The sequence below is a fragment of the Cricetulus griseus genome, chromosome 2 (assembly GCF_003668045.3).
Source record: "Cricetulus griseus strain 17A/GY chromosome 2, alternate assembly CriGri-PICRH-1.0, whole genome shotgun sequence".
NCBI lineage: Eukaryota > Metazoa > Chordata > Mammalia > Rodentia > Cricetidae > Cricetulus > Cricetulus griseus.
The window spans coordinates 277,814,337-277,831,803 of record NC_048595.1 but is presented as its reverse complement, the minus strand read 5'-3'; the positions used below and the strand labels follow the sequence as shown (position 1 = coordinate 277,831,803).

At 41.1% G+C, this 17,467-nt stretch overlaps 1 protein-coding gene across 2 annotated transcripts in view; it reads right to left on the bottom strand.

Moving 5' to 3' along the window:
• Positions 1-2,469: 2,469 nt before the first annotated feature.
• Positions 2,470-17,467, bottom strand: part of Grm1 (glutamate metabotropic receptor 1) — a 376,448-nt gene continuing 361,450 nt past the window's right edge. The window contains exon 8 of one of the 2 annotated variants that reach the window (XM_035440388.1): positions 2,470-4,603. In XM_035440388.1, coding sequence (XP_035296279.1) covers positions 3,667-4,603 — 937 coding nt within the window. In that variant the 3' untranslated portion in view covers positions 2,470-3,666. Of the gene's footprint in view, positions 4,604-13,165; positions 13,276-17,467 lie in introns of those variants that run through there. The other variant, XM_035440389.1, reaches the window with a different exon arrangement.

Below are 17,467 nucleotides of genomic sequence, written 5' to 3'. Positions count from 1 at the left end.
TCTTTCCAACTGATCCTCATGCCTACCATGATAATCGTTGTGTATCTCATTGGACTACAAATATGAACTTTTGCTTTTTTGCTTCTCCATCCTTATTTTATTACTTTTCTTTTCCTTGTCATTTACTTCTCACTCTACGACTTTTTCTAGAACTCTAAGCTTCATTTAATTTCTTTCTTCATTCCATTTACCAGACATACTGAAGAATTCTCTAATGACTCAACCCATTTCTGGACAGTGTCTTCACCAGCAGCTTGCTCTCACCCACCAGGCTTATCACAGTCTCAAGTGTAAACCCCACCCCATCACTGTGATCTCTCTTTGACTAGGACACATCAGTTTGCACGGGTCTTAGAATAGAAAATATGAATGCCTGATTTATTTGGAAGCCCACATGTGATATCAATATTTAAATTTGGAATTTATCCTGGCATAGAATAGAAAAATATTAAGTAACAGGAAAACTAGGTTCCCCTATAGTGTGAGCCAGGTACAGAAAAGTTGGAAGGGCACAAACAGGACAAAGGTGGAGTCCATCTTTCCAGAGTTTCACTGGAGATCCAACTCTTTCTATTCTCTCAAAAGTACAAATGGCAATGGAGGTCATACGGCTTGAAATTCTAAGTTTGGATTATATGTCATCAAAGCCAGACTGTGTTCTCTTTTATGACCTGTCATGCATATTTCATGCGATTCTTAAAACTTCCTCTTTGTAAATGTGTTCTAGGCAAAAATTAAACTATTGAGATTATTTGTTACATTGGCCTAATTCAGCTATTGCAATGCTTAGAAAGTTCAGAGAAGGAATATACACATTTAATAAATAGAAAATATTTATTATGATACAGCGCCATCAAGATTATTTGACAAAAGGCAGTAACAAGCCAAAGGAAAACACTTTTACAAGAAGCAAAACACCTTGTATAAGCACATACATTACAGTGAAAATATTTTGCCCTTTAGGTACAGGGTATGTATGTGTACATCTCCAATTCTGAGCAATTATATGAGCTAATATTCTATTTATTCTGGAAAATTCATAATCATGTTAAGGGCAGGCATTCAGTAGTATTTTAATCAATGTTGAATGTGTTCACCAAATGTCTCAGATCAAAACTCCAGAACAAACTCACCCGTTCCAGCATTTGAATAGGAAGCATTGCCTCATCTATTCTGGCAAAAAGCAAAATAATAACAACAAAAAACCTGAATGCACAATCCCATAGTAATGAAGGCCATATGCTGGTACCTCAAGTTTAAAAGAACATAGGAAGCAATACGGGCTCTCCCACTGCTTTACAAACTTAGTAGAAGCCCATCTATTTATCATTGAACCATCTTTGTCATTGTGTTTTGTATTTTGAGTCTGTGTCTCTCTATTTAGGCTTGGAATTCACTGTGAAGTAAAGGTTGGACTCAAACTCATAGAGATGCACCTGACTGCCTCCCAAGTGCTGGGCTTCAAGACTTGTTCTACCATGTCTTGCTATCATGCTCTGCTCTGCACCATCTATTTTTTTTTCTCATTCTGTTTCTTCACAATGAAAACACAGAGCCTAACATTTCAATTCTTGAGGTCTTTGTAGCAAGGATGTTTAAAAATATTTTTTGAAAAGAAAGACAGAAGTTCTCGATAAGGAACTCACTAAACTGGGCAGTAGAATGTGGAACACTCAAGAAACAGAACTCTAACATAGGAGTTAATGTTAAATTCCAAACAAATGATGCTTTGGGTATTTAGAGATTCTAAGATGATGCTTTTTTGGCTGAGAAATCAGCAGCTTCAACACGATGAAAGCAAATTAAAATGACTGAACATAAGGTATAAACAAAGATATTCAAAGGGATCAGATTCATCTCAAATAATAGAAGAAATAAAAATAGCAAGAACAATCCTTTTCTTTGGGGTTGGAAAAGGCAGGGGTAAGATGGAGCAATTTGATGACATGTATATGGATATTACATAGTAGTAAACATGGGGATCATAAGGAAAAGATGCTAACGAAAACATAAAAGTAACACCTTTTTTAAAAAATGAATTGTGATTGACAAGCAAATAGTTGAGACACTCTGAATGGACTTGAGTATCATTTCACACTCGAAGACCATGAAACTCAAGTAGCTGTGGAAAAACTGTTTAAAAATATATCTGAAATACTCTTAAGTATTGCCTTTTCAGCCTTACATTTTAATAACAATGTGCACAAGTTTATAAAAATGTACTTTTTAGTGTCACTGTTTGTGACCTTTTATACAATGCACTTTCAAACTATTTCATTAATAACATTCTTGTATCGTAAAATATCTGAAAAATAAATCCCCACTTAGGAGGATTTCCATCACAGCAGCAAGTGAGAAACATCAGACCATAGACCCAACCTTCAAAGAGACACTGGTGACAGTGATGTAGGGAACGTCACTGGAACATAAAAATATTTATACTATATCCAAAAGACAATTTCCTAGTTGCATCTAGATTGACATTACATGGCACAAGTTTTATAATCACATGTATACAAGGAACACAGGAAAGACATTCAGTTGCTAGTTCCAGGGACTCCAGTGACAATAGGAAATAATTTAAACCAGTAATTGTTGCTATGAGTACACCATTAGGTCCAAAGATAGATTTGTTTCCATAGCACATGGGAAAAACTGTGGCACCACATTGTACTTATACTGAATCTCAGAAGTCCGACTGATTGGTATTATTTGCTACAGTAAATGGAAGGTGAATCTTGGCAACGTGGCTTGTCCTCGTTTGCTGAAGAGCATTGAAGAACCTGGTTGGCACAGCATAAGTGAGTTCACAAAACATCTCTGACACCCCTTATGTTCATCCTCCTTCCCAAAGTTATCAACACGTATGGAATCTACAAAGCTCATTCTGTTAATCTTGCTCAAGGACCTGTGGGGATCTATTGTCTTGCTTTTCAGATTTTTCCCCATAGCACTTCCAATATAGCTCATTTTGGTGATGATTTTGCTCATACTTTCATTTTCCCTAACCAGAGGGAATTACAGAAATTCAAGTTGTTACTGTGCCTTTACCCCAGGGTGTCTGCAGACTGGCACTGGATCACAACAATGAAAAGGGAACCTTATAAGATCAGTTCCTGGGTCTCCCTTAGTCCAGGAGTCTGCAGGCTTAGCACAGAGAAGGGCTTCTGCGATGGGAGCTGTTGTCCCAACAATGTCCCTACATCCTGTCCTGTCCTATCCATATCCACTCACCAGGAATGTTGTGAGATGAACAAATGATTCAGCTGACACCATGACAGGGGCCGCTCCGTTTCTAGCTTCACCAAGAGAGTGTGGGCAGATATATGTATGCACGATTGAGCAAAAGAAGAGATTATTTTTGTTGATTTTATTTTTACGTTTTATTATTTTTTCCCGATAAAAGTTACATACCATATGGAATTGTGCTTTGTCATAATTCCCTTTCTTCCTAGAGAAGGTTTTTGAATAATTCAAGAGTCACAATCCTGGCCCGGACCACTGTTCACTTGGCATCTTTCCTCTCCTTCTTTAAGGCAGCCGCCGCATTCTTTATCTTCTACAGACTGTGGTCCTCCATCTCCGAGCTTCTCCCAGCTTTCCACACCTTTCAAGAGGGGTTGACGTTCCTTGGCATTTCTGGGTTTTTCCATGCACACTTCCTCCCTACAGGGTGGAAGAGCTTTGCTTGTAGTCCCTCAGGATGACAGAGGCGTAGGTCACGTTTGGAGGGGTGCAGAGCACTGACTCAGACACTGGGGAGCTGGGTACAGAACTGCCAGAGGCCACCGAGTCTCGGAAAGGAGAAGGAGGCGTCAGGGCAGGCGAATCTTCAGGGGTTAGTTTGCTGGCTGCAGGCAGGTCCTCCTCCTCTTCCAGTTCGTCTTCCTCTGTGTTCCCTTCGCGCTCGTACACGAACTCCTGCAGGAGCTTGAACCTCTCACTGTCATCATCGTCATCCTCTCCGGGAGGGGAGATGGGCTCCTCTCGGAAGGTGCTCAGCTGCAGGGGCAACATCTGCAGGTGTTGCGGGGGAGGCGGGGGCGGATACAGCGAGCGCAGCCCGTTACCCGGTGTCCCCGGGCCTGCCAGCACCGCGTGGAAGTCCGGGATCCCAGCTCCAAAGTTGGTGACCACGCCTTGCAGCTGGTCCATCAGGGATTTGGGCTGCTGCGTGGGTTGCTGAGGGGGTGGAGGCTGTTGCTGCTGCGGAAGAGGAGGAGGCAAGCCCTTGGGGATGACAGAATCCGCCAAGAACAGGGGAGTCTCCTCTGCGGTCAGGTGGGGTGGCAGGGGCGGCGTGGTGGCCACAGGTGGTCCACGTCTGTGCACCACCATTGAAGGGCTGCTGGGAGGGCTGAAGCGAGCCGAAGGGGTGTTGTCCTCTTCCTCCACATTGTAAAGGGTCTTGGTGCTGGCGTCTGAAAAGGTCAGGCTCTTGCCAGAGCCTTGGTAACTTTTAGTGAGGGGTTTGATCACGGCCGTTTGGTTGCAGGCCGTCTCGTTGGTCTTCACGTGCACAGAGAGGCGCTGCCACACATGCTGCCCTTTAGGCGCCTGTCTTCCACCTGGTTCAGACCATGACACAGACTTGCCGTTAGAACTATGAATAAAATAGAGATAGGTTTATTTGCACACGGATCCTGCACAGAGGTTAAAATACATCTGAATTCCTTCTACCCCAACGTTGTGTGATTCACCTGCAATGTCCACCTCCCTGCTCCCCCTTACAGTTAATGAAATACTGGTAACTTCAGCTACTGTAGACTGCCTCTGAAGAGGGACCCGGAACATTCTACTCATGCCAAGGAAAGAGGTGCTGACCCAAGGAAATTTACCGGTGAGAAAGACCAGTCTGTTGCGAAAACAGCTATCTCCTTTAGTTAAAGGAGGATTTCACAAAGCACGGCCCTTCACCACCATACATGTGCTAATAATGAGACAGTCCCCAATGCGGACAATTAATGAAATGGCTAACAAGTTAAAATGACCCTTCACTGCAAGACTGAATGATTACTGAACTACTGGAATAAAAATATTGGAAACACACACACACACACACACACACACACACACACACACACACACACACACGCTATGCAATTCACCTGCAACGTCCACCTCCCTGCTCCCCCCTACAGTTAATGAAACACACACACACACACACACACACACACACACACACACACACACACACACACACACACACTTGAGTTTCCCATAGAAAACACAGCGCAGAGATGTAGTCTTGGAGATGAGTTAAAATCTGCGTATAGCTACTATCCACTACTCATTCTGTGGTGTGGAATTTATGAACTAGAAGCACTCAGTTGCCCATTCTGATTTGTATTTCCCACGAACATAGGCATGACACTTGCATAAAGGAAGCAAAACCAGAAAACAAAAACAAAACAAAACAAAAGTGAGTGGAGAAGGGTTTCATAATTTCCCATTTTCTTTTTTTTTTTTCTTTTCTGTTACTCTTGTGGTAACACAACTCTTAGAACACTATTTCTGACACATACCATGTATGATCTTTTACATAAGGGTTCAGATTATCAGCTGTTAGTTAGGAGTTTCACCCTAAGAATATTCAAACAGGAGCACCAGAAAGAGAGATAATAGGAAAGGCTAACAAACATGATGTTCACAGCTTGCCTTAATCCCCCCTGCCAATTTTGATGTAAACAAGACAAGATTAACATTCTAACAAAACAGTGGTCACTATGACCAAGGACCATGCTTGGATCATTTTCCACTTATCTTTGCTAAAGGGGAATTCTAGAACACCATCATGCTTCCAGCCTTCACAGCATTCTTAAGAGCCCCCTCATGTATTGAAAATTTGCTTTGCAGAGAAGCAATGTTGAAGGGGGAAGGGACTCTTGAAGGTGATTAAATTTTGAGACTTCTGGCCTCATTAAAGGATGAAGACATTTCAGAATCATACCTTCATGGATTTCATGGGAGAGGCCTTTAAATAAAAATCAGCCCCTTCCCTCTTTGCTTCCTAGACACCATCAGGTGAGCAGCTTTGATCTGCCATGTGCCCTTTATCAAGATAGTTGCACCTTGGTGCAAGTTCAGAACTGGCAGAGCCAGGTGAACATGGGCTGAGATCTTTGAAACTGTGAGCTAAAATGAATCATCTCTCCATTCAGTTGACTTTCTCAGATACTTTGCCACAAGAACACAAAGCTAACACACCAACTTAATGTTGATTTAATCCCCATGAAATCCCAACAAACCAATCAAAGAGAAAGTCACCCGAGGAAGAAAATGCAAAATGTCCTATGGCAACCACAAATCTTATTCCTTCTTAATTATTGCAATAGTTCGGATCTTGGTTTGAGAGACTCTGATGATTTTCTATATAATTTTTTTAGTGGGTGATGACACCTTGCCATAGCAGTCTATTAATAAAAGCACTGCTAATACTTAAAAGAAGCCATTTTCTTCTGCGTTTTCCCCTTTTTTAGGAGTTTGCTTTTTCTTTATACCTATTAAAGCAACAGCAAAAGGAATACAAAAAGAACAAAGTTGTAACATTGACAGAAATTGTAAAGTGAACATTCTTTCTTAGGTAAAGGTCTGAAATAGATTGTCCCACATTGCAGTCTTTTGTCTAAAGGAGAAAAAAGGTAGAAAAAGATCACTAAAACGATGGTTTATTGCATCATTTTGAAAGACAAGAATGAAGGCTTGAAAACTTACATATGGTTTTTAGAATATTTGTGATGAGGGTAATGTTTGACATTTTATATTTATAACCTTAAGGTTATATAAATATAGGTTATATTTATAACCTATAAGGTTAAGTGAGCTTAAGAAATTGATATTAATTTTAAAGTCAGATATAAAAAGCTAAAAAATAGATATTATAACTAAAACTCTGATCTCATTGCTTGAGGGAAAAGGTAGTTTCCAACAAAACATTGCTTAGTCTCCCCCCAAAACTAGCTGCAAGGTATTCCTGCATTCCGGGAAAACCCTGAGATAGTGCCTCTTCTTACTCTACATCATCAGCTGCTTTTATTACTTCCCAGAGATTCATCCCAGGCCTCATTTTTTACTATACCCAAATATTAGCAGTATTGTTGATGATCAGGCAGGCAGCTATAATCACAATTTAGTTCTATTTTAATTGAACACAATTTTTGTTCTTCCGATGGAAGATTTTCACTATCACTGTTAAAATTAGCAGCATTCTTTCCCCTCTGAGTCTTGCTCTAAATTATCTGAAAAGTCCTGTTTAATTAGGAAACAGATATCATGCCCCAGGGCATTTGGTGGATTATAAAAATTAGACTAACCTTTCCCAAGGACAAAATAAATTGCTTCATAATAATCAGATGTAGTGGGGCAAACACATCATTGCATAGAGATCAAGGCATGGGTTATTAACTGCTCCTTCAAGATAAGTCACTTCTCATGCGTAGTCCAGAGACAATATGAAGAGTCTATGGATCTACATGCTCACTAAGCACTGCTTGTAGACTGAATGAATGAAATTTTATAGGAGAACATGTACTACTGTTTTTAAATGCTTGTGAATGGTATTGTGATTAACTACCATTAAACACAAAATGTAACTACATTCTGAGATGTTTTTATTATGTTCAGTAAACACTAGTCCAGGTAATTATAATCACTGATTCATATAAAGACCCAACCCTGAAGAAACTGGAAATTTATTGTTATTAAGAAGGGAAAATTACATAAACTTTAGGGCATTGTGAAAGATAAAATAGAATAGTGCTGTGACATAAAAGGTTTGTTTAAGTTCAGATAACTTTAATGTTTGGGCTTTGGCCACCAGCTTTTTGCTTCAATTGTTTACCCTTTTTGATTTCTTAATCTTAAGAAAGAGCTGGGGATTTAGCTCACAGGAGATAGAATGCCAAGTGTAAAAGAAGCCCTAGGTTTGATCTCTAGCACTGCATAAACCAGGTGTTGTGGTACATACCTGGAATCTCAGCATGAGGAAGTTGAGGCAGAAGAATCAGAATTTCAAGGGTGATCTTCAGCTACATGGCAAGTCCCAGGTCATCCTGGCTACATTGACTATGTCTCAAAAACAGGAGGCAGCAAACAGCAATCTGACTTACAAAACTCCATATAATTGTCTCAAAGCACTCTTCGTTTTAACTTTCAAAGACAGACCCTAGACCCCAAATAACCTCCTTCCTGAAGATAAAACGCTGTGGGTTAGGGCTAACTTACCTTGGGTAGCTAAATATATTTAATGATACTACAGTCACAGGAATGGTCAGTGGTGTAACCAACATACCTTGAGCCTCTCTGGTTGTCAGGCTATAAAATAATGGGCCTCCATAATAGTATTCCCCTAGGATCCCCTCCTTGGAAGTAGAAATGTCTGAAACCCCAGGAACTTTACAAGTTGTTAGGCAAGCTTGAAGAAGAGACATGGGTCTGAGCCAATGATAGGCAGAAGCAGACTTGGGCCTGATTGCTTAGCTCTGCATACCTCCTGCCGTCTATTTAAACCATATCCTTAAGATAGGACAATAATATATGGACTTGGGGAGTCACTGTATCCTTTTGTCTCTATCTTAATGCAGCTACATTGAATAAATCCCCTTCTCTTGCTTTCACTATTAAACTCTACTCTCTTTATGGGCTCATCCAGGACTAGTAGCCAAACCTGACTTGTTGGGGACACAGGTTATAACCCTAATCTGGTGAGAGTAGGACTATGGGAAGAGGAGATGAATAGGGAGAAGATGATCCTTCATTCTTTCATGCAAAACTAGCAGGCCTATGGCTGCAATCCTTGAGTCAACAGATTCAAGTTTTGCCTTGATTATTCTTCCATTAGGTTAAGTGTCACAACCCCTTAAACAAAAAAAGCAAAACAAAACAAAAAAAAAAAAACATATTTACAGCATTCTAAAGAATTGCTAGGAGTGGGTCATAAAAACAGATTACTGCACTGTTGGCATTCAGAGTGAGCCTGTCTGTTTTGTTTGGTTCTGTAAATACTGGTTACATCTGTCGAGGACATGCTCTCTGCTCCCTAAAGTAAGAACAGTGGGCTGGGGCTGGAGATAGCAGGATAGCATCCTGAAGAAGCAAGTGGCTGACAACAAGGCAAGTATCTGTTGCCAGGCTTCAGAGCTACAGAGCAGTATCCAGAGAGCCCCAGGCAAGACAAAATCTTCCCAAACAGAAGGGAGGGTCCTGCCTCAGGATGTGAGGGGGCAAGCATTTGTATCCTATATACCCACAAAACAGCTGACCTGAGCAAATGGGAACTCATGACCGCAGTCTGAGATATGGGGAACTGAACCAGGCCCCCTGAACTTGGGTGTCAGTTGGAGGCCTTCGAAGTCTATGAGGCCTCTGACAGTGGAACAGTGTTTATCCTTAGTGCATGAATGGGCTTTTGGAGCCCATTCCCTACGGAGGCATACTCTCTCAGCCTAGTTACATGGGGAAGGGCCTAGGCCCTGCCCCAAATGATGTGACAGAATTTGATTATCCCCTGGGCTTCACCCTTCCATGGGGTGTGGATGAGAGGTTGGTGGGAGGGGTGACATGGGAGGACAGGAGGGAGAGGGAACTGGGATTGGTATGTAAAATAAGATTGTTTTTTAATTTAAATAAAAATTCATAAATAAAAAAAGAAAGTAGGGAAATAAGGCCATCGAGATATAGCTCAGTGGGTGATGGCCCTTGCTGCTGAGCCTAAGGACCTGAAAATAAGCACTGGACTCACCCGGTGGAAGAAGAGAATGGGTTGCCATGAGTTGTTGTCTGAGCTAGACACATACAAATTTTCTCCCCCACCTCTCTTGTTCCATCATTGGTCAACTAATAAAGCAATGCAAAGAAATGAAAAAGAGCGTCAGGAAATGCCATGGAGTTCCAGTAGGGGGAGAAAGGCTCATCAAGAATAGAATCCATGAGCCACCAAAGCTAGCCTACTACGGCCCTGCTGCTTCAGCTTGGTGACGTGTCAGCTCTTGGAGTCTGGCCCAAGAAGCCTCTGGGGAAGCTGCCCATCCTTTCACCTGCACATTCACCAACCAGTTGACATCAGAATGCAGTCTGGAAGGTGGTTCATGCTGATTCTTGGGCATAGGAACTATCTGAAACCATTTCAGTCAGGCTTCTGGTTTCCCAGCGACCCCAAGTTGGTTTTTCCATACTCATACTAGTTCCACTTCTTGAAAACATTACAGAAAAGTCTGCATATTTAGCACATTCTTTCCACTGTGGAAGACTAGGAACATAATCAAAATTTCTTGCCTATTCACCATTACTCATAATAAAAAGAATCTTGAATGTACTTTTGAAGATACATAAACACTTACGATGTGAGAACTCCATAGTTTCTGTAGATAATGTTAAACATCATTTCGAAGTTTCTCTTCCCCTCTGAATTCTAACCTCAACATTGATTAGTCACAGAAACATTGCCTTAATGAAATATATAATTTACAAAGTTAAAATATTTTATCCTTATTTAGTAATCTTTAGATTAATTAATTTCTACATCTTCAAACAGGATGAGGGATAACATACACACACCACACACACACATACACCACTTTGCTTTTCTATAATGTCATGATTTCTTTAATGAACCAATAAGGTAAAATATATCCAGAATTTAACTTTCACATTGAAGTCAATGAAGCCTGGACACCTCTAGTGCTTTGCCCCCAGCCTGAAAATTACCAACTCATTTCCAACTAGAAGAGAATTCTGATGATTATCCAGATTTTTTTGTTTGTTTGTTTTTCTAGACAGGGTTTCTCTGTGTAGCTTTGGAGCCTATTCTGGCACTCGCTCTGGAGACCAGGCTGGCCTCGAACTCACAGAGATCTCTGCCGGCCTCTGCCTCCCGAATGCTGGGATTAAAGGCGTGCGCCACCAACCCCCGGCTATCCAGCTTTTTCCAGGAAGTTTCAAATGATCTTTGGTTTTTAGTCATTTACAAGCTGATGGTAGAAAGTCTCATGTCAAAGTTTACATGCATTGTCATGTTGTGGACTGGAACTGGCCCAGAAGCACTGCTCTCACAGAAAATCTGAGTTCAGTTCCCAGTACCCACTTGGAGCAGCTCACAATCATCTGTAACTTGGTGTCCAGGTGATCTAACCCCCTCTTCTGGTCTCCATGGGTAACTATATTCATATATATCAACAAACCCATATAAACATAGCTAAAAAATTAATAATTTTGTAAATTGTCATAAAATCTTAAAAATACACAATGTTGGTACCAGAGTGTTGACCTATTAGTGGTAACCATGTATTGATAGATTCATTTAGGACATACAGGTAGGAACAGATCGTATTACTTTAGAAGAAAGTTCAGGGCAAACACTATCATGTCTTCTATATTCTCTTCTACTAGACTTGGATTTTAATTGCCGGTTACTTGGTGACCCTCAGTACTCACAGTTTGGCCTGAAAATATAGGGCAGTTGCATTGCTCTGCCTGGAATATTCCTCAGGGGCAAAAGAGACAGAGGCAGATCATAATGAGCCTGTTTATTTCTTGTGTTAGTCTCTTTGCACGCTCTTTACAAAAAAGGAAAAAAAAAAAACAGTGGGAACTGAAGGTTACAGAAAGAACATTTTCTTATTTTTATTTCTCTAGGACAACCATGACTAAAAATATCTGGTGTTAATCTAAGGGATACAGGTTTGAAACCACTGATCTCTCTGGTGTTCTTTATAGTCTGAAGATGGGAAGCCTGGCTAGCCTGTTCTTAAAGTTCTTGACAATCCACCTGTAGCTTTGCTGATAGGTGTTTATTTTTTTCTTTAATCACCACCAAAGAAGTATATTTGGCTTTTGCTTTGGTTTGTAGAAACTCACCTTTAAGTCATGAAATGTCAGTTGATTCTCCTCACTCTGGCGCTGCTGTCATGGCAAGACAAACACATCCACCCATCCCAAGCAATCCCTTTTGACAGGCTGCCAGCAGCTGTCACAAATTAGGATCTCCTTGCTGTGTCCTTGGTTAGACTCACTCTTGGTGCAAGAAAAACTTAATGACTTTGGACTTGGAAAGGGTTCAGAGAAGGCATCCAGCTATGTGGTACAGTGGCTCTGTTAGGGACTTCCCAAATGCCACTGAGACACACTGGCATGACTACCCAGTGTGTCCTTCCTATGCCTGGATGATTTGATGGAGACCACATTGTTTGGATATAGGATTCTACAGGGAAGCGTAGTAAGGGAGGCTACAGACTTCCTGACACACGTCACTGAGTGAAAGGAAGAGACACCATGGCTCCATTACCAGCCTCTGCCGCCAGTTCAGTACCAGACATTGAAACAAATTGGGCTCTTCTATCTGAAGAGCTATTCAAGCCACAGGCACCTCACCAGTGGGCTCCCTCCTGCTGCAGGAATGTGTACCTTTGACTCTCCCAGGAGTTTGGAGGGCTGTAAAGGAACAGCTGAGAAAGACCACAGACTCCGTGCACAATGAATCGAACATGGTCTAGGTGCTTTGGTTAACTTAAAGAGACACTGTCAAGAGCTAAAGGTCAAAAATCGGACCAAACATGCACCGTTTTTTATCAGACTTGAACATCTGATAAAAATCATATAGAATGCTGGGAAAATTGTTTTTGTTGATTTGTAAAATTTGCTTTAAGTGGAACTCACAAAACCTTTGTTTTGTGTTCCCCAGGGTGTGGGAGACACCCAGCAGAGGCTCGTGTTGGCGCCCACCCTCAAACACCCACATTGTGGAACTTTTCCATAAATTTCAGCTCTGGCTTTTACTTCAATGCAGACAGGATCGTTTCAAACATTTGTGCAAGAGCAAAAAAGGAAAAAAAAAGGCAAAAGAAAAAGAAAAGAAAAAAGAAAAGGCTCTGTATGCCAAGGAGAAGCTGACAAATTTGTTGAGGGGAAGATTCACTTTCGAGTTCATGAGTGGGAGTCACAGACCGAAGTGAATCCTTAAAGCCGGGGAGAGTGCTGCATTGGAACACAAAATAAGCAGAGAAACTAACAGCTTGACAGTGTCCTTTTAAGCAGGATGGACGATCAGATAAGGCAGTCGTGCAAACCACGGCACGTCCATGAGTCCCTCATTCTTGATGGCATGCACCACGTTTGGTTCCATGTTAGAGAGTGGAAATACCCAGGAGAGAGAAAGCAAGGGGCAAAACACTCTATGTCCATGCAGCTTCTCTTACACATTCACTGCAGTGTGGGGGTTTTCAAAGCTGCACATGTGCCGACGGACACTGGCTGCTGGGCGAGAATTCTGGCTGCCTCTTCCTGAAGAGTGAAAAGAAAAAGCAAGGGGTTAAACAACGTGTGCACAGCTATGGTGATTACATCACTCAGGAGGTGCCTGGTTCAGTGTGGGGCCAGGACTGGCTCCTAAACCTTCCTCCATGTCTCTGCTTCTATGTCCAGCTTGGAACTTGCAGTCATAACTGTTTCTTGCTGCTGGGGCTCCTGTCTGAAAGTGACAGTGATGGAGTAGCTTTTCCATCATGGAACCATTTCTTTTCAATGCTCTGTGGATCTCTACTGGACTGGCTCTTTCCCTTTACTGTTGACATGCTACTCTAGGAAGCAGTGGACTATTATTTGGTTGTCTTTCTGCCACCATGCTTCTTAATGGAAGATCTTGAATTTATATTTGAAACCACTGCTTTCCTTCGAATTGTGTACTGTCTACTCTATTATTCTATCACAAAGGCATGGCTGTCACTTCATTTAAAGTCACGATTCTTTCTTGTGCTCACAGATTGTTTATGTGTGATAGTGGAGTGTCAAGAGATCAACCTTGTTGAGATTGGAGGAATCTGCCACAAGAGGACATGCCATCTCATCCTCTAGCTGATATTTTCTTATACAGCAAACAGAGTGATCTGTACACTGTGTCATTCTTGGCAAAGGGGAAGAATACTATTTAGGCAAGGCAAGGCTGATGGGGAAGCCATGGAAGTAAGCTAAGGACAAGTAGTTCCCCATGAGTAACACCAAAGTAGTGATGGAAAAGCTATCTTGCTGTCATACCACACAATAGAGCTCTCTATCCTGGAAAAGACCTTCAGGCATAAGATGCTTAGGATGAACCATCAGTCCACATTACTGATGGTATGGGGGAGGGTGGTAGAGTTCAAGAGAAGTTTCTCACATTAGGAAATTCTGTGAATATTCACTTCCTTGTAGGTTTCCCCAGTGAACTCACAAATATTTTCTATTAAATCTGCATTTGGTCATCTACCCCAGTCTTTGGTGATAGACCTGTAGGGTTAGCCAGAGAGGGCCATGACAGTTCTTTATCCTATCAAAACAGAAGAGTGGAGCCTCCGGAGAAAAGGAGGGAGACTAGAAGAAGAAGAGAAGGCTAGGGAGGGGTTGCCAGGAACAAATGATCATGGCTCTTCTATGGTCTAAGTCTTCCAGCATGCTGCCTAACAGGTACTGTGGAATTCTCTGAAGTCATGTTTTACCCTCTGGAGCAAGGAATCTGATCTAAGTTTATATGTGGAGAAAAGATTTTTCTATGAATACTTGAATATGATAGAGAGAAAAAGCAAAACTGATCAATGAGTAGGTTACTACCAAGTTGCAAGCACTAACAAACCATTTGAAAGCATATACTAAATTCTACAATTTGAAATGCTTGTTCAGAAATGAGAAATAGAGACAAGTTGATGAAAGTTCATGCCTATTGAGAGAACCCATTTATTTAAAAGAGAAATTAGACAGAGACCATGTTTATTATTAAACTGGCCAAACTAACAATGCCATCCAACAGGCCCACCTGAAACGAATACCATTTAAAAATAAGAAGCAAAGAGGGGGCAATAAAGAGAAAATGGTGCTTGAATATATAAATAAAAGTTAGAAAGAACATTTCACTTGTAAAATATTGCTAAAACTTTCTTTCTAAAGAAAGAAGCTGGAGAATGTGTCCAAATCACAAGGGCTTTTGTTTTGCTAAAAACTGCCTGCATTCATTTGACTTTAAAATGAACTCTAAAGAAATGTCTGCATATTGGCCTGGTCAAATGGTGTCAGACAGCAGGGTTCCTGGCAGGGCTAACTACAGAAAGCCTGACACCAATAGAGCCTTACATTTGCAGTTTAGTATTTTTGGATCAGCCTTTTACAATTCTCTCAATATACCTTTAAATTTGTGTTCTGCAAATAATGGGGCATAAGAAAATGGAACATGTCTGGGAGCATCAACTCACAGATGCTCCCATATCAACAGTCTCCATATTATATTTGCATGGTCTTTGGCTATCTGCTGTCTTATCCTTTGGGTCCCAATCATTTCAGCCTCTCATTCCTGTAGATGGAAAGGTATCACCATAGCCCTCCACTGCAATGATCTTGGGCACAAGCCCCAAAAGGATCAAGACGTGCTACCATGTGCCCAATGCCAGACATCCATAGGAAGTAAGTGGAAGCTTCTCTCTCTCTCTCTCTTTCTCTCTCTCTCTCTCTCTCTCTGCCTCTCTCTGTCTCTCTCTTTCTCCCCATTCAACACCATTTGGCAGACTACAGGGTAGACACATATCTAACATGGCTCAGGTAGGAAGCACATGAAATAAGGAGGCAAATCACTTTGGATTCCCCATGGTAGCTGCACTGGGATGGATTGGGGCATCTTGGAGAATGCACATGTGTAAGTCCCGGAATGTCTTTCTGTACAAGTGGACATGAAATAATGGAAAATATAAAACTGAGAGAATATACAGTGAGAGGTAATAGGTTTGCATTGTACCTTTAACACCTTTCCAACTTTTGCACCAAGGACTTCTTGTTTTAGTTTTGCACTGGACCTTGCAAGCAACATAGCAAGTCTTATCTGCTAGAGATGTATAGCATACAAACAAGGTGAGAATTGTTCTGGTATCCTAGAATCTTGACATACATACCCTTGCACACGTGTGCTGATTTACATGCTGGGGCAGCATCTGCATTTCTGTTGTCCCCAGAAGGGCTACAATAAGGAGCTACATAGTCTCTGTAGCTGAATCTCTTTTTCTGGGACTATATCAGCATTTAGTGAACAGTTTGTGGTTGCTTTTGGTTTCAGTCAGATTTACAGCTTTAGTGGTAACTGTAAGAATCCCAAAGCCATACCAGTTAACCATTAACCAAAGCAGTTGAGAAGACTGTATTTTTCCCTGTAATCTTGAGGGTTTTGGTCTCTGGCTTTGCCTTTGAATTGAAGTAAAACATAGAGTATCCCTGCACAATGGGCTTCAAGCTTCTGAAAGGAGTGTTTCTAAAGATTATTGGCCATGGCTTGAAAACTGTGATGCTTAACTGGCCATTTTACCAGATGCATAAATACTGAGAGAAGGAGCTTGGCTTTATGGTATTTTTAGCAATCATAAAGCCACATATTCAACCAACTACAGATTCAGCAAATCAGAGTAAAAGCTTGGAGGGAAAAGGCAGCATATGGGGGCTTGTCAAATATAAGTCCCAAATCTGTGCTGGAATCTTTTGGCACAAATTGTGGATTTAAAGAAACCCCAGAATTTTAGTTAGAAAGATCTTTTCAACAATTTCTTTTGAAAGTGAAAGGTATCCCTTCCCTCCTCTGTCTTCCTCCCTCCCTTTCTTCTGTCCTGTTTCTATAAAGTTGCTCTTTGTCATGGGCCAAAGACTGTTCATAACTTTCTCCACTTGATTCTATTGTCCAAATAATATTTCTTTATATAGTAGCATACATCTCTTTGAGTGTACTTAGCTCCAAACAATTTTGTTTTATTGTGTTATTTCATCTACATTAAACAGTCCCTACATCAGTTTCTGACAGGATTTATCCTTCATGGAAACTTCAGAAATAACAAATATTGTTTTATTAAGGATGACATGATATTGATCACTGGATGAGGAACTCAGGAGACTTGATGCCTTCAATTAGGTCATTGTCTCTTTCAGATTCACCTCTTTTACCTATAAAGGATTGTTGAAGTAGTGTGTGTGTGTGTGTGTGTGTGTGTGTGTGTGTGTGTGTGTGTGTAAGTGACCCCAGAAAGCAAAGTGCTGTCCTAGTTGAATCTGTCACCATGAAACACAAAGGAAGTCATCTACAGAAGTCAGCAGTCTCAACTTCTCTGTGTATTTAGATTATACAATTCAGTTCACAGTGTCTCAATATTCACCTTCACATCACCGACTTCAACCATCTTCTTTATTCACGAATTTCAATAAATATAGTAGCGACTAACCTGAATTTTATTTTTACCCCCATCCAAAATTCTGTTTCTCTTTAGACAGCATGGGTGACAAAAAGTGGGTGTGTCAGGCAAAGGTAAATCCTAGGTAGAGTCAGGTGAGTCACCTTTATCTGGAGTTGGATGTCCATGATAGGCTTGGAGGTGAATCTACTTTTAGCAAAGACAGAATGTTTTTGGAAATTCCAGATGGTCATTCTCAAGGATATTTAAGGCTCACCATGGAAATAATGTGGAAGCTGTCCAAACTA